The 20429-nt window shown below is 38.7% G+C and overlaps 2 protein-coding genes across 2 annotated transcripts; one reads left to right on the forward strand and one right to left on the reverse strand.

Annotated features, from left to right (window-relative positions):
- Positions 1–9674, reverse strand: LOC124877617 (izumo sperm-egg fusion protein 1). Its single transcript, XM_047380963.1, is given in 12 exon segments — positions 1–149; positions 151–190; positions 544–697; positions 3042–3192; positions 3714–3841; positions 4060–4149; positions 4264–4284; positions 4398–4481; positions 4627–4701; positions 4808–5056; positions 9478–9532; positions 9636–9674. Coding segments are annotated over 12 exon segments (1128 nt in total). The 3' UTR covers positions 1–107.
- On the forward strand, positions 8635–19154 carry LOC124878012 (myogenesis-regulating glycosidase-like). The gene is made up of 6 exons (XM_047381732.1): positions 8635–8786; positions 10850–11310; positions 12378–12909; positions 13737–14541; positions 14629–14747; positions 16394–19154. Exons 2-6 carry the CDS (start codon positions 11033–11035, stop codon positions 16730–16732), a joined length of 2073 nt encoding a protein of 690 aa, XP_047237688.1. The 5' UTR covers positions 8635–8786; positions 10850–11032; the 3' UTR covers positions 16733–19154.
- Positions 19155–20429: the final 1275 nt, after the last annotated feature.

A 20429-nucleotide genomic window follows, 5' to 3' on the forward strand; every position in this document is an offset into this window, starting at 1 on the left:
TGACTTGACACTTCATACTGGGAAATTTATTTGACCACGGAGTAAAATTTACAAACAGAAGTGAGAAAACCCTTCCTGTCATCTGAGAGTGTTAATTACTGTATACATCACACTGTGCCCTCTGTGTATTTTTCCTCCTTCTTACTCCTCCTCAAGTCTTTTGACTGTTCTTTGCCGATTCATCATCACCCTACAAAGAGATAACAAAGTCCCTTTTAAAGGAAAAACTGTGCCTGCTTTTTAAATCTAAGTTAACGCCTTCAGATGTTTTAAAATTGACATAACTGACATCACTTCCTGGAAGAAGTAAATATTATTTCCAAATAAAATAAAAGCAGAGTGCTTCGTGACTGACTTAGTTCAACTGTGTTCACTCAGCCCAATAAACCAAGATTTAGTAATAAAACAACCTAACATCATAGCTGGCTCAACTTTGTCATACATGATTTAGCCTGTCATTCACTTTGCTTCGTATAGTTTCTTTTCACCTCCACCCTTCCTGTGAAACGCCCCCCTGCCTTCCACCCACATGCGGTCTCTCACCCTAGGACAACTGTGAGGCCTACGCTTGCTGCCAGACTCAGCGCTGTAACCATGGCGATAACTGCCACAAACAGGTTCTCTGTAGAGTAGTCTCTATGATCCAGCGAGGGCAGAGTGACGATGGTTTGGGGGGTCTGAAGAGGCAAGGCGGCAACTGTGAGGGCAGAGGGATTGTTAACACGATGCTTTGTTGTTCAAATTAAAGTCATTAAACAGACATACTGCTCAACACTTTACTTTTCATAGGTCATTATGGTCTTATTGAAATGCATCTAGGAATACAGAAAACAGAAGAACACAATAAATTATTAGGACACGTTGGAAGAAATGAAATTAAAACACTTACCCCAGAGTCTCAACTCAAATCTGATAGATAATCTATGGAGGGGGCTACAGATTAGGAGGATGGAAAGGAGGTATTTCAACTTTAAAGACTTGGACCAAATCACCAAAGACAACAGTGGAATGTTAACCAGCAATTGTAAGAAGGGTTTGATTCCTTTAATGTCTATTAAGATTGTTCCATGAATTATTGAGAAGGGTTTAAACAACGTTACTTATGGCATTTAAAAAAGGCAAATAAAAACGTTTTCAAAATTGATCCTTTTTTTACACTGCTTCATTGTCTTTTGAGAGATGCCTCCTTCATTTCCTATTATGATTTCATTATTTTGGACATAACTGTGCCTATTCATCAATCACATGTTTTCCGCTTACTTTCTAAAATGCATCAAATAAAGTTAGAATAAAGTATGGAAAGCAAAGCTAGGATATAAATGTCTAGCTTAAGAGGCAATAGCGTACCACAAAGTATTACATCCTGTGCTTGTTATTGGGGGATAGCAAACCGTGGGGATCTTTAAGGTTCCAAGAGAACATTTTTTAGACTTAGTGGTATCAGAAATAAAAATTACTGAAATAATTTTCATTCGTTTTAGATAATTGAAAATACTGCTATAGCTGTTTTTTTGGACTGAAATTAAGACTGGCAGGCAGAGGTAGCACTGTGAGTTGAAAAGTTTAATGTATGAAAAGTAAAAACTTACAACCATGCTTGAGGGAACAGATGCAGTCAAGAACATGAACAGACTTGAAACTAGCAAGCAGGATGAACCAGCAAGGAGCAATCAGAACTAATGAGAATATGTAGTGCTACGCACAGGTGAGACAGGGAGACTGACTGGCAAAATGCAGGTAGACTGAATGAAGCTCATTGTATAGTGGCAGTGGCTGAGAGCGGGAAACAAAACATGATAAGTACTAAACAGAAATACAAGGAAACAATCTAATCAAAGAAAAAAATCTTACAGATGTAACAGAACTACAAATGCTATCAAATAGTAAAGTAACAACTGGAGTAACACCTGGAGAACATAAACAGTAATGATCAGAGACATTGCTGAGAGGCAAAACAAAACCCAAACCTCAGCAAATCATGACAGAACGTTGATTATGAGAACCACCTCATTGTTGATTTAGCCATAAGCTTTGTATCATTATCCTTGGATCACAAAATTTTCTGCTAGAGGCTATTAGATTTTTATTTAAAATTTCCTGGTTAACCATAGAGTTCATAATGCCATGCTACCTAACAAGATTCCCAGAGCTTTTGGAAAGAACATAGGCCCACAGTATCACAGGACCTCTACCATGTTTAACAGTGGGTATGAGTTAATTTTCTATACTTTCATCCTTTGATTCACAGCAAAACCCACATGGAGTGCAAAAAAAGCTCAGTTTTGGGCGTGGCCTGAGATGTAGCGGTAGAACGTGAGCACCATACACAGAGGCTATTAGTCCTCGAAGCAGCCGTCCAGGGTTTAAATCCTGACCCTGGGACTGGTGCTGCATGCCTTCCCCCTCCTCTCTGTCTATTTCCTGTTGAATTACTGTGAAAAAAGACCAACTTTGATTGTGTCATTTCCAGTTATCTTAAAGTTTTATGTTTTACTGACTGGAGATAAGAGCAAGTTTATCTGAGTAGCTACTTTCTAGCACATCTGCCTTAAATTACTTTTTTGGGTCATGACATATTTACACCACAGGAAGAACTTTACCTTAAAAAGTAAGATATCAATGAAAAATCTGTTATATTTAATGTATTAGAAATTTATCAAACATTTCTTCTCAATGCAGATCTTTCCCCTTTTGAAAAAATATATTCAAACAAAAAGTTGGACTTTTCTCAGTTTTCAGTGAGAATTTATTCTACAGCAATAAACAATCATTTTTAAAGCAGTTTACCCATCTTTATCAGGGGTGTCAATAAATGTGAAGCGAGCTGTGTCATCACAAAGTAAGTGCTTCAGTTAGTAAAGTTAGAAGTGTTGCTTTAACTAGGGAATAAAATAAAATTAACGCCGATGTGCGTCTGTGTAAGCATGCCCATCTGTAATAGGCAACCCTGTAAACCGTGGCAACTGTGCAAATACTGATAAAAATTGTCAGCAAAAACTGTCTGCATTTTTTTGATGACATGTCTGAAAGCTTGACTCTACCTGTGACTAGGAAAGTGACTCGATAGAAGACGGTTCCATTTTGGTCTTGCAGAGAGCAGCGATATGTTCCTTGTTCATCCAAACGCATCTGATTCAGGACAATAGACGAGTCATGCGTCACCACCAAGTCCTTGAAGTCCTTTTCAGTCCACTGTGTACACAAATTTGGAAGGGAGTGGGAGTAGAGTCAGAGAGCAGGCAGGGAAAATGTGCATTCATGCTGGTACAAAACAGCTAATTTTGGGTTTTAACAGGTCATGTAGTTGGTGGGGTTATGAAAGTTAAAGTACAGTCATATTTGATAAAGTAGATTTTGCATTCCAATTAGGCTTGTTTGTAAGATTAAAAGTACCTTTCAGCAAGCATTAAACATACTTTTCAGTAAACCCACATTTCTGTATTAAAAATGTCCCTTATTGGTCTGATGTTTTCATTAGCTGTAAGTGGCAAATCATTTTAATAACACTAATAAAGGCTTAAAAACATTATTCTATGTATAATTAATCGATACAATGTGTTTTACTTAGTGAACTGACTTACTAAAATAACGATTCAATAATATTTAAATTTATTGAATATGACTTTAAAGGTTAAAGTGCTATGTTTTTAATTAGGAAGTTTTAAAGTTGCCATTCATGCTTCCTTTTGAGTTAACATTAAACTGTGGGAGACCTTTTTGTTTCCTGGCTCTCCAGGAGCCCAGGAGTAGTAGTACTCCGGTTTTCCCATTAGGAGACGATGCCATGGAAGGAAACAGTCCAACACTGCCTGGCCTCCCTCCTCTGCCTGCACTGGATACTCTAGGAGAAAATGAGAGGAGGAAAAACAAGAGATTTTTCATTTATTTGCATCCGGATTACTTCTGTAATCTTTTTCATTAGCACTGCACATGGACATGCAGCAGTAGCATTTTGCTTAAGAGTACATTTCCACACCCGTGACATGTTTTAATGTTCTCATTTATCTACCCACTGACAAACAACATACAAAGACAAAACTATAAAAAATAAAAATATACCTCCACAGTCCAGCTGGTCTGACAGAGATGGACAGATGTAAATCTTGTACTTGCAAGAAACACAGTCCATTACTCTTCTACTGAGAAGCCCTGTAAGCCACACACACACATACATACACACACACATGCACGGCCACGTGTTTAGTAAACATGTACCAACTCAACATGCTTTGCACGGGTGGTGGGATCAGAGAGCAAACTTACCACACTTGTTGGGGCAAAGTCCTGAAGGTAAAAAGAGACAGACAGCTGAACTGAAACTAATGCACAGCACAGGCTTGCACAAAGTGCCCTGCCTCATACCAGGCAGAACACTCACTGTTATTTAAGTCGATTACCATCGGGGATGAAAGCGTCCAAGTGTTTCTCTAAGATCTTCCTGCCTTTCTCCATGATCTGAATGGTTCGAAATGTTAGAGACCCTTTAAAGATAGAAACAGGATACACTGTTGTTAGATTTAATGGAAAATATGAAAGGTGCTTGAGCTAATCTCTGTTTTGAATCCATAAACAGTTATTTGGTAATTGTAAGTTATTGTTTTCCCCTTATTTATCTTTACATCTCACCGGTGGGTTTTGTTTTCAAGAAGCGATCAAATTCACTCTGGTACTCAGTTTTGGCTCTGTAGAATGTGGTTGGATCTAGACAGTTACCAAATAATAAAAAATGACATCTTGAAGACAATATTTTTGGAAAACATAATAACAACAAGAAACAAGTAATCAGATACTGCATTTATAGTCTCACCAATGACCCCCTCCCGATCCTGGCTTGTATTCCTGTACGTCACATGGGCATGGTCGCAAATGTCTTGCAGCTTCATTTGATCTTCCACAGTGGGAGCCGACAGGATGAAGTCTTCATGCATGTTTCTAGTGGTGCGGTCACACTGCAGACAGGCCCCAGCTGTAGGGATGCAGTAGATCAGGGCGACCAGAATCAGCAGCATCTTCCTGCAGCCCCCTGAAGCCTCTGCACCAGAATGTGTGCATCTGGCTGATGCAAATAGTTTAAAGCAGAATAATCAGACAATATTCCTTTAAAGACATAAATACATCTAAAAATATTGTTAATCTTCTGCAGTTCATGATTCTTAAGCACAGGTTACTCTGTCTGATTAACAGTAAAATGTACAAAGATACACCTCTCGTCAAAAGAGTTTGTCATTGGTATGAATGTTATTTAAATGGTGTTTTCTTTTAATAATTTATTTGAATATTTTTTTAGGATGAAACAACTGTACATCAATCAACCTCAATAGGGTGCACAAGTTTGAACTGATTTTGGATTTTCTCCATTTCACCCAGGGTCAAAATAAACACACAGGCTCAAATATATACAGAGATTCTCACTGATCTTATGTTTAATGTTCCGTTAAAGGTTCTTTAGGATGTCCTGCTGAGAATCAAAATACTTTTTGTACCCCTCAATTAAGTTGTCGGTATACCTTTGTGGATATTTTACTTTTATTATTATGACAAATGGTAGAGCTCGTTTATTTTTATTGGTTGCCTGTCATCAAACTGGCTTTTGAGCATAGTTCATACATTTTTATTGTCAGACTGATTTGTCCATTTGCAAACCTAGTTTGATGTGGGTTTTTGTTTATGGTCTGTTTGAAGACCAAAGTGTCTCAAAGTTTCAACCATCTAGTTGCTGATTTGAGTTGAAGCTGGAGAATTTGGAGGTAGTGCACCTTCTTCATTATTCTGCCCACTTCCTTCAAGCCAGAAGCCATTTGGCTTGTCTGTGTGGACAGTTACAAATTTAAGTTCAGCATTAATGCATCATACGTTGGTTTTCAGAGATCTCCTATTGGCTGGTGCTTTGGTGGTTTCTGGGTTGTTCTTGAACAGCCTGACCAATTTTCCATGATCCGAGGGGACAGTTTGGGTAGGATACTGAAGCTTGGACAAAACTGCATGTTCAATCAAAACTTTCTCAAATTCACACTAAGGCTTGCACAAAGTGCCCTGCCTCATACCAGGCAGAACACTCACTTTTTTTAAGGCCATTACCATCAACGTTTAGAAAGGATAAAGCATGCTAATATTATAGTTCTTGAATGGCTTCTCCAATGGCCCAACTTAAATGATACATACAATTTGTGGACTAAAAACCAGGTTAGTGCAAGGAAACCAACCAATTTAAATTAACTCTACCAATTATGCTATGAAAAGTAGCAAACCATTCGAAGAGGTCAGATGCTTGTTGATGTTATAAAAGCCTGTGGTTGAGGTGAAACTTTTAAGGGACATTTCACTCAATATTATTATTAACTTTTTTGGCAGCCCATAAAAAAGGAGCTGGAGTCAGTCTTAAATTCTCAGAAGCCAAAGCCTAATTTATTTTGACCACACAGTTGTACATTGCTGGACTCCATCTGCAGAAAGCGCAAAAAGAGTGCCGTGATAAGAATACAATACATATTTATCTTGTTGACCATGCACACTCCACAGAATATCTTGGAATTAGGCATGCACTGCAATCTAATTGGTCATGTGCTAATACTGTGGGCAGGCCAGCCTCTGCACACAATAACTTACTGGAATGTATTACAAAGTGTGTGAGTGTTATTCTCTGGCACGTATTTAATTGCAACAGACCTACTGATAGTACAGAGAAGGCCTTGAGAATACATTTGTGTTCTGTTTCTCGGCCATGAGAAGATTGTATAAATACAAAGAGAAGTTACATGAAACATCATAAAATTTATAAAGTACTGATGCACAAACTAACCAGTATAAATCTAGTATCAGTTCAAACACAATTTAAAACCAGTAAATGACTAATATTAGTTAAAACACAGTTAATTACAAAAAGTCAGTTCTAACAGCATAAGTAATGTTGTTAGGCCGGTATGTAACATTTTGACTGTGTGGTTGAGAGAAACATTCAACAATTCAAACCTGTGACAGTTCTTGTTTTTTGAAAGTATGAATCTACTGTATGAATATTTGCTGTCTAATCAGTCCACCTGGGAAACAAAACAGTTCAAACTCATCATTAGCAGACCAAAATGAATATGACATTCATATGGAATAGTTGTGCATAAACTTCAGAGATTTCTCAGGCAATGTTAGAGACCAAACACAGTTATGAAACATAAAATTGTGGAGAAGTTTAGAACACGATTATGTTATAAAACAATATCCTTAGCTTTCTATCTCCAATAGCATTGCGCAATTCCTCGTTAGAAAATAGAAAGAATATACCAATACATGAACATAAACCTAAAGTCACAGGACAGGCAAGGAGACCGTTAATCAGAATAGCACACAAGAGACCCGTGGTAACTCTGGAGGAGCTGCACACAATTACTACAGGAACAGTTATAGTAAAAGTAAAGTACTGTGGAGCTATAAAAAACAGTTTGACATATCAAATGTGAAAGAATTTGGTTTGATCAGAGACCACAACTGAATATTTTTGGCCTTTATTCAAAATAGTTTATGTGGAGGAAAACAAACAAAGCACATAATCCTGTCCACAGATACCCACAGTCAAACGTGGTGGTGTCAGCATCATGCTGTAGGAATGTTTTTCTTCAGCAGGGAGAGATAATCTGATCTGAGTTGATGGGGAAGATGAATACAGCAAAATACAGAATAATCCTGGAAAAATGTTAAAGGCTCCAAAATCGCTCGGGCTGAAATTCACCGTTCAGCAGGACAATGACCCTAAGCATACTCCCAGAGCTACAATGGAATGGTTTAGATAAAAACGTGAAGTGAAACAAATGAGACTTTGATTTGAAGACTGATGTTCATAGAATGCATCCAGTCTGATTTGAGCTTGACAAAGTTTAAAAAAAAAATAACGGGCAAACATTTCTCTAAGCATTCAAATATGGTAGAGACATTATCGAAAAGACTTGCAGCTGTAAAGGAAGCCAAATGTGTTTATATGAAGTAAAGACTCGCAGAGCTGGACACAAATACACACCCTACTTTTTTATTTACTTGAAAACCATGTATAATTTCCCCTCCGTTCCCATGATTCTTGGTTTTGGTCTATCACAAGAAATGGTAATAAAAACACTTAAATCTCTACTGTGATGGGACATAATGTAAAAAAATTCAGTGGGTAAGACTACTTCTGCAAGGCACTGTAACCTATATTTAGTAGGATAAACGTGACTTTAACAAAGCAGCGATCGCATAGCATAGCTCTTCTGTATGTAGCTTGCTGCTGTCACCCAGTGGCTCAAAGTGACACATCATTACAAATATTGCTTGGTCTATCTGATCTTACCTTTTTATTCATTCAGGATCAAAGCAGCCTCGATTCTTTTGAAATAAAGATAATAACAATAAATATAGGTTATTTTTATGTTAATCTTACCAGCTAACACACATTCAGTGGCAAATAGTTGATATTTAGACTGTTTTCTATGGCAACGGTTGTTTGACTTTGGAAACAACTGATGGATTTCGAATGTGTATGCCGTGTTTGGGTTATTTGTGAACTCTAAGATGATGGTCTTGGTAGTTATCATTGGTTTATCGTTGTTAACTCTGTTCCGCATGTTAGAAGCAAAGATGTTCTTATACTACATTTCCCAGAAGTCCGTCTGGCGGTGCAACGTGAGTGAAGGATTCATGGACAAATCCTGGAAGGGTTCAAACCGTTGTGCACATGCGCAATACGACAAGCAAGTTGGGTCACATCACGACAGTAGTGTGAAAACGCCAAGTGACCTCAGCAACTCCACTGTAGAGATAAGGTAAATATATTCGTTTATAAAGCTGGTGGAGTATTCTTGGATCTGTTAGGTATACTTTGCAGCCTATATTTGTAGTATTAATATCACTAACGTATATTTTAACTGCGAAGATTGGTGCCTCATATACCAAACATAAAAAGTGGTTCAGCTCTTCTGATACTAACGTCCCGATACGTCAGGCAGTGTCTTGTGAAAGCTTACAACCGACAACGTTGTTTGTTCTAGACCGTTTTTTATTTATTTATTTAGAAACATGGAGTTACTAGGGAGAAGATATTCGTTTAGGGTTGTGTTAATCAGGCGGAGAACGTTTTACAACTTGCTTTGTGTGTGTAAAGTTTACTTGTGTAGCAACAGTAGGCACTTTTAGAGTCACAAACAGAAACACACATCCTGCCTCAGCTGTAAAAGGAAGGAGAATTTAGCATGTTACAGTGGCTTGCTTTAAGTCTTCCCGCACATATTTCTCTCTCACATTTTCTATTGGATTTGGTGTTGAATCTGGATTTTGACTTTCATTCAAACGCATAAATATGCTTTGATCTAAGCTGTTCTGTTCTAGCTTTGGCTGCTTGCTTAAGGTTGTTTTCCGGCTGGAGGCTGAACCTTGACCCCATTCCTAAATCTTTTCGAAGCAACTACAAGATTCGCTACCTGTCTTCCTTCACACATAAGATGAACAACATCTTACATGTTGGTGTCATCTCATTCAGGCTTGGCGTGTCCCCTACATGGCGTGTGGCAAACTGAAAAGGGAAATTCTTATCACTTTCTACCAGCATCTTTCTTCCTGCCACTCTTCCATGCAGGCAATGTTTGAAGAGTTGACCTGTCAAAAGCTTCTCCCACCTGAGCGGCAAATCTCTGCAGCTGCTTCAGAGTTATCATGAGCCTCTTCGCTCCTTCTCTGATTAATGCTCTCCTCTGTTGCCCGGTCAGTTTACACCCACAGTCTACACAGCTGCAAACCGGCAATGTCATTGTAGGTTTACAGTTGTATCGTACTCCTTCCATTGTGGATGTGAGATGTTCAAAGCTTGGGATATTGTTTTTTTATTTATTATTATTTAGCTCTGCTTTAAATCATATTATAGCTTTATCTCTGACCTATTTACTGTGTTCTGTGGTCTTCATGATGCTGTTTGTCTCCAGCAGATCAGCTGTGTTTACATTGTGATTAAATTACAAACAAGTGAACTCTATTCACTAATTAAGTGACTTCTTAAGGTAATTGGTTGCACTAGATTGTATTTAGGGATGTTGGAGTAAAGGGTTGAACACAAAGGCCTGCCATTCTATTAAGGTTTTTATTTGTAGAAATGTTTTTCTGTTTCCCTCCGTTTTACAGGTATTCAGTACCTTGTGCTGGTCTAAAACCACGATAAAATATATTGTTGGTTGGTCTGTGTAACGTTACAAAACAGTCCAAGGCGTACCAATACTTTTGCAAGGTACTCTGTAATTGCACGTTTAGAAGATGAGAAATTATGCAAATAAGTAAAGCCAATGCTTGCTGAATATGCTCTATTTTCTTTAAGCAACTATAGAATAAAATAATAAAACCGTGTTGGAACTTAATCACAGTTTGCCATGTTTAAGTGACAGTCTAAAGGTCTACCAGACCTACAGTTTGCTGAAAACTATAGGCTTGCTCCTGTGCAGGTATTAGAGGGGTGCTCATCCTAGATATTATTTACTGTGGTCGAGTGATAATGTAACCGTACTTTGCTGACTTGGTGTCTGCGCCCTTTTTTCTGAACGTAGCCTCTTGTTAGGCTTTCATTACTTCTCTTAGATCTGGTGCTTGCGTGACTCTGTATGGATACTGAACCTGTCTACCTGCCGTTTATCAAATGACTCCTCCTGTGCTGGAGGTTAATTAGATATTCTGCTGGACACAAAACCAACATGCTCACACCACAGTTGTGAGTAACTCTAGCAGAGCATCTAGGAGACAGACTAGGATGCAGCTTCAAATGTTCTGCTGTCATGTTTTACTCTTCCATTCCCCTTCTGATAGGACATACATCAGCTGATGTTTGACTCTGACTTTTATCTCACAGGTTTGAGCAAAGCCATCCTTATCCAGATATGAAGACATTAAGAATTTGCAGGTAAACTTCAGACTTCTCTGCCCCTTTTCTGCCACCAGCGAGATAATTTTTAAGAAGCACCGACAGTAACTTAACAGCTGTAGCTCCTCTACCAGACCTGCTCTTCTCCACATCGGTTTACAAGTTTTTAGTATGTATCAGATTGTCCCAGGAGCTCCTGGAGAGCAGCAGGTGACTGATGGAGCCCGTGGCTCCCCACGTAAAAAGAAACTTGGACATGAGGGTAGGCCAATGGTGATGTCAGGTCTGCTTGGGTGTGTGTTGGTTCTGGCCGCTGTGATCGCCTGGTGCTACTATTCAGTGTCTCTTCGTAAAGCTCAGCTGCTGAAGACGGAGTCGCTGGACTTGAAAAACGATGGCTACATTATACGGAACCATGCAGGGGCTATCATCTTCTCCATGACTTTCAGGTGAGTTTAATGTACAAAATGGATTTATTATTCAATATTTGTCTTTATTGGTTCTCTCTGTCTAAAATATACTAATTTTGTATGTTTTGAATGTTTACGGCTTGACAACCGGGTCGGAGCATCTCCAGAACTTGAGGATTTTACCCGTCTGCGATGATCAATATTTGTCAAAGCAGTCCAAGGAAGAAACATCGGTTAATCATTGTTTATGGGCAACCAAAGCTCATTGATGCATGTAGCGAGGGAAGGCTGGCCAACAAAACAGGGAAGCTACTGTAGCTCATATTATTGAGTAATTAGTACAGGGACTGATGGAAAGTTATAAGAATAATAAACAGTGCATCGAGGTTTGTTGTGTATGGGGCTGTAATAATAAGGTAATAATAAGAATAATCTGCTTTATTTATCATTGTAATTGTAAATTCAAACAAAATATGTCCTCTGCATTTAAGCCATCTATTAAGGAGCAGTGATCAGCTTGCAGCGCCCAGGCAGCATTCTGGGGATAAGGGTCTTGCTTGTGACATATGACTGGGTTGTATTGGAATGGAGTGAATTAGGTTCTGATCTAAATGGATGACTGGACCTACTCGTGTAAAGTACTTTGAGATGGCATTTTATACATTGTTTTAATATTTGTTACAGAAGTTATGCTCTGAAAAAAAAGGAACCTCTCACGACTCAAATTTGAACCGGGAATAAATGTCTTATAAAATAATTGAGGTTTTCAGGACCACTAGTGGTGTAACTAGATTTGTTGGCTTCAGCAGAGTCGTCCAGTTTTTTGTGCTCGTGCTGAGCGACTGCCTCTGTGCAGTTTGTGGGTTTGTGGAGATGGAAAACCAGACGAGACAGACACATGACTGCACCCTGAGGGAAGACCGATTTAGTCATGGCCATTATCAGCAGAGGTCATATCAACAGAAATAGCGTATAGCTGGGGCTTTGTAGTTCTTCACCAGCTAGTAATGAGTTCAGCTGTACAAAAATATGACTTGCTTAATCGGTACTGTGAATAACTGCCCCCCTTTGTGTCGTGTATCCTCCCTTTCCAAACGTTGTTCCAGGTCTGGCACTCTGGATTTGGACTCCTGCACAAAGGATGGAAATATTCTAAGCTGTACTCGGTCAGACTCTGGCAAGCTCAACTTTTTCATCGAGACAGTCCAAGAAAAGGACACTGTTATGTGTTATCGCATCCGCTGGGAGGAGCTGCAGAGTGTGCTCTCCGTGGAACATGTCATGGCCTACAATGACTCTCACTGGTATGGAGGGGCAGAGACAGCAACTCAGTACTGGCCAATGAGAATCCAAGGGGAAGAGGAACCACGGCCTTTCATCACCAGTGATGTTTACTCCAATCGAAATGCGTTTGGGGGAATCCTCGAGCGTTACTGGCTGTCTTCCAATGCAACCTCTATAAAGATTAATGACTCGGTCCCGTTTCATTTGGGCTGGTCACAGAAGAACAGGACTCTCAGATTTGAGGCCCGATACCAGGGCTCTCCTTTTAGACCACCGACAGGACAGCAGGACTTCCCTGAGCTCAGCTACAGAGTCTGTGTGGGGTTGGATGTTACCTCCATTCATAAATATATGGTGAGTGTGTTTGCATACATGGAGAGAGCAGAAAGTTATAGTCTGACAGGAGGAAAAACTTTAATTAGACCTGTAGAAATGTAAGAGCTAATAAAAATAACTGGTTTCTCAGAATCCAAATAAGCACACGCTGTTATCACTGCAGGTGCTGAACACGTTTCCTTACCTTTGCCGTTTTGGTCAATTCATTTCTGAATTGTTTGAGATCTGAAATGGTGCTGTCTACCACAGGATGTTTACTACAGATTGTGCTTCAGTTTATGGGCTCCAGGGGGATATTTAGCTGCTCCCACTCTTCAAAGTTTGCCTTCTCTATTTGTACTGACTTTTATACAACCTGACCACACCATGCACTACTTTCAGAGTGGAAAATGACTAAATCGAATATTAACCCTAAAACTCACCCTAACCCTTTCCCTTCTTGAAATTAGTGGGAAAGCTTATAAACCTCCTTTCAGCCAGCTGACCAGGAGTGAGAGACAACTGAATCTCTCTGGCATTTAGGCCGTCAGACTGTAGAGTTGGTGTGGCACAACATTTTAGCTGATTTGAAACTGTACATTTTTAAGAACCTTGTTATACCTTGACACTAGTAACTGCCCTACATATACTAATAATTAAGCTTTGGTGACACTGCAAACAAAATGCACTAATAGGATGTGCTCGGCTAGTATAACTGGTACAAAGAAGTAGACATTTTTCAAACTGCTCCTTTAAATTTTATGTATCCTTTGCTGTACAACTCTGCCCAAATAATAACAGCATGTAAAAGCCTGTTCTTTATTGTTATTAAGTGTCTTATGTTCCATGTATTGTTTTCTGCTCAGGTACGTCGATACTTCCAAAAGCCCATCAAAGTCCCATCCCCTGAAGTGTTCAAAAAGCCGGTGTGGTCCACATGGGCTCTCCATAAGACCGCTGTAACTCAGGAGAAGTTGCTGAGCTTCGCATCAGACATCACTAAGCATGGCTTTACGTGCTCCCATCTGGAGCTGGATGACCGCTACACCACTGACTATGGAGAGTTTGACTTTGATCCCCAGAAGTTCCCAAATGCTAGTGGCATGTTTGAAAAACTCAGAAAGGATGGGTTTCAAGTGACGCTGTGGACACATCCTTTTATCAACTATGACTCCATTAATTTTGGGGTCGCTATGAAGAAAGGGCTGTTTGTCCGGGAGCCGAGCGGAGAGCTACCCGCCCTGGTCCGCTGGTGGAACGGGATTGGAGGTATCTTGGACTTTACAAACCCAGAAGCCCGTAAGTGGTTCTTGTCACACTTACGTATGCTTAAAAGCCGTTATAATGTGACGTCGTTCAAGTTTGATGCAGGAGAAACAAGTTACCTTCCTCGCCAGTTTAGCACCTTGGTCCCCCTCTCCGACCCATCCATCTTCACCCGGCGCTACACGGAGATGGCCATACCTTTTAATTCACATGCCGAGCTCCGTGTGGGATACCAGAGTCAAAACGTCTCCTGTTTCTTCAGGATCATTGACAGAGATTCAGTTTGGGGTTACGAGCTCGGCCTTAAGTCCATCATCCCCACTGTTCTGACTGTTAGCATTCTGGGCTATCAGTTTGTCTTGCCAGATATGATAGGAGGGAATGCATACACTAACCGCACTGCAGGTAGGAAACACCAGAACTTTGATGTTAGAAAATTGACTGTTTCGATCTGTTTTTGTCAAAGGTCTTGAGAACTATGCTGTATTTTAGGTATAATAAATGAAACTAGTGGTCTGCCAGACAGAGAGCTGTACATCAGGTGGTTGGAACTGTCTGCTTTTATGCCTGCCATGCAGTTCTCCATCCCTCCGTGGGCCTATGACAGTGAGGTGAGCATGTAGAAGCAAATTTCCCAGTTGGAATAAATTAATGATTCAGTTTTCTTATTACTGAATGTTATTGTCACATATTGTCCTCTCTATTAGACTAACTTTGGAAATCTCAAGAACGGAAACATTTTTAGCAATGTGGTAGACATTGTGGTAGAAAGACAGTGACATGAATAATACTGTTTTCCTCAATGAATTTACAGTCCCTTGGAAAGGTATTCAATGATGCTTCCACCGCCATGTTTAACTGGATGGTGTGTTCAGACTGATGTGCAGTGTTTCCATCACAAATTTTGCATACAGGCTAAATGGTTTAGTTTCGGTCTCATCTGATCAGTGTGCGTTTTTTTCCACCTGTTTGCTGTGTCTCTTACGTGTGGCAAACTGCAAACTGGACTTGTTATAACAATGTCTTTATTCTTATCACTTGTTCGTAAAAACCTGTGTGTGGAGTGCACAACTAATACTCCTGTCCTTCGATTCTCCAACCCAAGCTGTGAATCTCTTCAGCTTCTCAAGAGTTACCATGGGCCTCTTGGCTCCTTCTCTGATAAATGGTCAACCTGTCAGTTTAGGAAATAATTGGCACCCTGATGGATGATTTTATATTTGTATGTTTGCTGTTTTGACATACTTTTTCTATTTTTGGACAGATGTTTAAAGCTCGGGATATTGTTTTATAACCTAACCCTGCTTTAAACTTTTCCACATCTTGCTCCCTGACCTGTCTGCTGTCTTCTTTGTTTTTTTTCAAAAATGTTTATTAACTCATCTGTAACAAACTTCTGAACCTTCGCAAAACATCTGTTTTAAAAACAGATTCCAATTTCACAAAAATGGACTGTTTACCGGAGGCAAGTAGCTGCTCTGAATTGTATTTAGTGGTATCAGAGTAACGAGGGTTTAAATCAGGGAAAAATATAAATGCACACTACACTTTGTGGTTGTATTTGTAAAAAATGGTGAAAACCATGCAGAATTTTCCTTCCACCGCACAACAATGCACAGATTCGTGAGGGTCTGTCACATAACAAAATATAACAAAATGTGACAAAATATTAAAAAGAAATTGAGGGGTATAAATACTTATTTTCTTTATTTTTTATATTCACTGAAGTTCCTTTGGTAGCTAAGTCAAATAAAGCAATACTCAATGAGTGTTTTTATCCAGAGAAGAAATGTTTATTTTCTTTTAGCAATTTTCAATATTAACACTAGAGGGTGCCAGTGTATTTCTTTAAATAGGAAGTTTTAAGCCCTTTCAGATGTTTGTCTCAAAACCAATATAAGTTCATTTTTAAAAATAGGTTCATATTTAAAAAACCACCAATGGTTTCTGCATGGTTAGTTTATGTTGTAAATGTGATTTGCTATTTTTATAAAGCGATAATGAGTTCTTAAGAGTGCTGTGTACATCTGATAAAACTTTAGTTAAATGGTCAGTGTTTAAACGGGTCTCTTCTCACTTTCTTTGTGTCGTAAACATTTTGCACTATTGACAAACGGAAACCCTTCCTTCTTAGACCAATATAGAGCTAAGATGCCACCAATGAAATTCCCTGCGTTCATGCTAAATATAAATACATAAATGATAATGCGTTGATGTGCTGTTCTGTGATGCTAAAACACTGCTAATTTTTCTTCAGGTGGTTCGGATTGCAAAGAAGTTCTCAGAGCTCCATGAAAGTCAGGTGGCTCCAAGGGTTCTTGAGCTGGCAGAGGAGGTAGTTAATACTGGAGACCCCATCATAAGGCCCCTGTGGTGGATTGCCAAAGACGATGAGGCAGCCTTTAAGATTGATTCCCAATTCCTGATTGGGGATGATCTTTTGGTGGCTCCGGTATTGGAGCCAGGAAAGCAAGAGAGGGACATCTACCTGCCAACAGGCCGTTGGAAAAGCAAAAGGGGAGAGTATAAAGGTCCCATGTACCTTACTGACTACCCTGTGGACCTGGATGAGATAGCTTACTTTTTATGGGTTTAGACATAAAAATAAAAAAATGTAAATAAGGTTGCACTGACAGACACACTGTATGTATGTTTATCTTCAGCAAGTAAGCCAATACATGACAGAGAAACTTTGCTTTCGAATGGAGAGGTTCTATATTTGGTGGACGTTGAGTCTATGCCTCCTATGTGCTGTTCTTTTAATTTTTTACCTAAATGAATAAGTTCACTTTTAGTAGAGACACATATTTCCAGTTTTCTTTGAGGTCAGACCTGCTGATTGAGATTTTTTTCCCCTGAAGAATTACACATAAAAGGAAAAAAAACATGTCACATTAGTAAAATTAAATCAGGTACTGAACTCCTGTGAATTGCTCCAAGGTACCTTCAACAACATTTACCACTGTAGTAACAATGCCCACTTAAAATCTGTGCCCATTCACACACCATCTGTCAGGCGCCACACAAGAAAACTGTTCTGTACACAATGGGTGTCAAAAAGAAGCTGAAAACTGTAAAACTACGGCTGAAAGAACATAATGATGTCATTTATTTCATGCAACTCTGGGAGGGAGAATAAACTTATCTGGTCTGGTGGAGTATCTATGGACATTTATTCTCACTCATTATGCAGATGCTCTCTGGATAATACGTTCACCTTGGTAAGCAGGATGCTTGAAACTGATGGCATGACCTTTCTGATTAAATTGGCCATGAGATTATTCATGTAGCATTAAATTTAATTCCTAAATTGTCAACTGATCCTTAAATGAAAAAACAAAATAATTTGATAAAATGACATGGTGATATAAGAGCAAAAAGTGGCATACTCTGTCAGTAGACCAGTGTGAATTTCACATTGTTAATCCCAGTACACCCATCCTATTCACACCTGGATCTTTACTTTGATGCATTTATTGAGTACTGGAAAAAAAAAAATCAGATTTTTCAGGATCAGAGCCGATCAAGCCAGTCACTTGGCTGATTCCTATCTCTGACAGATTAACTAGTGCATCTCTGTTTCTTTACATTTTATGTCGATCCTCATCCTCAGGTGCCTTCCACAAACTGTTATGAAAAGAATCCTTGATTGTGCCATAATTATAGTCTTCCTTTGTAATGCAAAAAATCTAATTCTTAATGCCTCAGACCGCCTGCTTTTGATGACATGTATTTAGGGTCATGGCTGTGCAAATGTGTTTCTTTTACTCTGTGAATTAGAGTGTAAACTTAGTTACAGGGTAGCTTAGATAACTGTGCCATAAGATAAAGAACCCAACTGATTTAGACAATTCCTGACATTCTAGGTACTTATAAATAAGCTGCAAATTCCTGACCGGTTGTGCCATTCTTCCATTGCACTTTCAAAAATGTTCCAGCTGAATGTTTTGCTCAGGGTACCATTAATGTTGGGATTTTTTTCTCTTTACAGTAGCAGATTTATTATAAAGCACCATTCTCTATGATGCCATACTTTAGTCTGTGCTCCAAATTTCCATTGTGACTTTTTTGTGAAGTAGCACAGGCTTGAAACAATTCTGTACACAGAGAAATGCTTAAAGCCACGCCTTTGCAAATGCATGAACTTATATGCTCTTGCAGTGATTGCTAGCATGAGACAAAAGCACAAAGATTGGTTAACTTATCAGGATGTAGCACTCTATATATATACTCATATGCCATGGAATTAGTCACTAGTCTTTGTTTAGCTTTCTTGCAGAGCTTAAACCAGCTAACAGGAAGTGGAAAAATGGTCAGCTGAGAGCAGAATGTAAAATGTTCTACTTACAGAGATTTGCATCACTAGAAGGTGTTTTTAAAGGGAACTCTGTCAATAACTTGAGATAATACATTGAGTTATTTCAGACATGTTTATTAAGATTAACCCAGGGATGTGTGGCACTACAGATTTTTTTCAAAGCCTAATGGAGAAGATTGTATTTTGTTTTAAATGGTCATATTTTGTGACTGCCACACACAAACCCTTATTGCAATGCATGTATGTCTGAATTGTATAAGATAACTGCATTCTTCACCACAATCCTGTATAGACTGTTAATATTTGAATGAATATGAATGCTTTGTAACATTGTGCCATATTATAATTATAATATTTTTGACAAGGTTATTTGCACAAATAAAGTAATTTAACATTCTCGCACTTGTTTGGCTAATAAGTTCAGGGCATTTGCATATCGTCTGATCCTTAACTTTCTTTATTTGAATGTACTGCATTTGATTGAATGAACTGCATGATATGGAAAACCTCATGCGACTTGTGATCCAGCACAATTTGACAATTATGTTCCACTTTTAGTATGAAGAATGTTACCTTTATCAGACTTAAACTGAATTTAAGTTTGTGTAATTTATCATGTTAAAAAACATTTATAACTTGGTTTCCCACTGTTATTATTCTGCTGCTGTGTTGAAATACATAAAGATAAATTTTAATCATATTGTGTTGGTTTTGACTTGATTTGTTTGATTAATGTCATAAATTATGAGCATTGCTGTTGTCTCTTGTACTCACTGCTAATTTGATAGCATTTATTGATGAGATAACCCTACTTTATCATGGGATACATGGAAAACAATAGAACTGCTAAGTAGATCTGATCTTAATTGTTTTGTGAGAAACAAGGATGTTGAACCTGGAAAATCAAGAACCACAAAGGATTTAGTAAAATATTTTCTCAATCTGCACCGGCTTCCGTTTTGAAAGAGCTGCTGCAAAAAGCTGCCACTCAGGCGGCCCCAGCTTAAGAACAATACAGTATAAAGGTGCAGACTCCAAGTAGGTATTCCTGCAACAAGGAAAAGCGTAATCTAAGAAAATCGAAACGTGATTGGATGAGAATGTCAACATTGGGAGTATCATTTGCTTATGGGTGCATCTTTCACACATATTTTTAGATCAGTTTTCAGACCTTCTGATTTAGTGTTAAATTCAGATAAAGTTATTATAGAGGGGGATTTTAACATTCATGTAGATGCTGAAAGTGATAGCCTAAATATAGCGTTTAATGTTATCTTAGACTCAATTGGCTTTGCTCAAAACATTTAACAAACCTACCCACCTTTTGTCTTCATTCTCTGGACCTTGTGCTGACATATGGCATTGAGTGTAAAGACATAACAATATTCTCTCATAACCCTGTCCTGTCTGACCATTTCTTAATAACCTTTGAGTTTAATTTAACTGAGTACTCCACACCTGAAAGAAAATTTCATTATAGTAGATCATTATCAGGCGATGCTGTAACAACCTTTAAAGAATCTGTTCCACTTTTAATTTCCTCATTATCACTGAAAAGCACAATGGAGGGCAATAATTTTGTTTCTTCCCCTTCACAAATTGATTCTTTTGTTCATAGTGTTACTTCATCATTGCATGGTGCATTAGACAATGCAGCCCCCTTGAAAAAGAAGGTAATCATTAATAGGAGGCTAGCTCCTTGGTTTAATTCACAGCTGCGTACTTTAAAGCACAATGTTAGAAAATTGGAGAGAAAATGGCGCTCTACACACCAAGAGGATTCCTACTTAATCTGGAAAAATAGCCTACTGTTGTATAAAAAGACACTTCGCCAAGCTAGAACAGCTTATTTCTCATCATTAATAGAAGAGAACAAGAATAATCCTAGGTTTCTCTTTAGTACAGTTGCTAAACTTACACAGAGTCATAGCTCTGTTGAGCCATCCATTCCCTTAGCTCTCAGCAGTCATGACTT

Source organism: Girardinichthys multiradiatus, chromosome 12 (assembly GCF_021462225.1).
Source record: "Girardinichthys multiradiatus isolate DD_20200921_A chromosome 12, DD_fGirMul_XY1, whole genome shotgun sequence".
NCBI lineage: Eukaryota > Metazoa > Chordata > Actinopteri > Cyprinodontiformes > Goodeidae > Girardinichthys > Girardinichthys multiradiatus.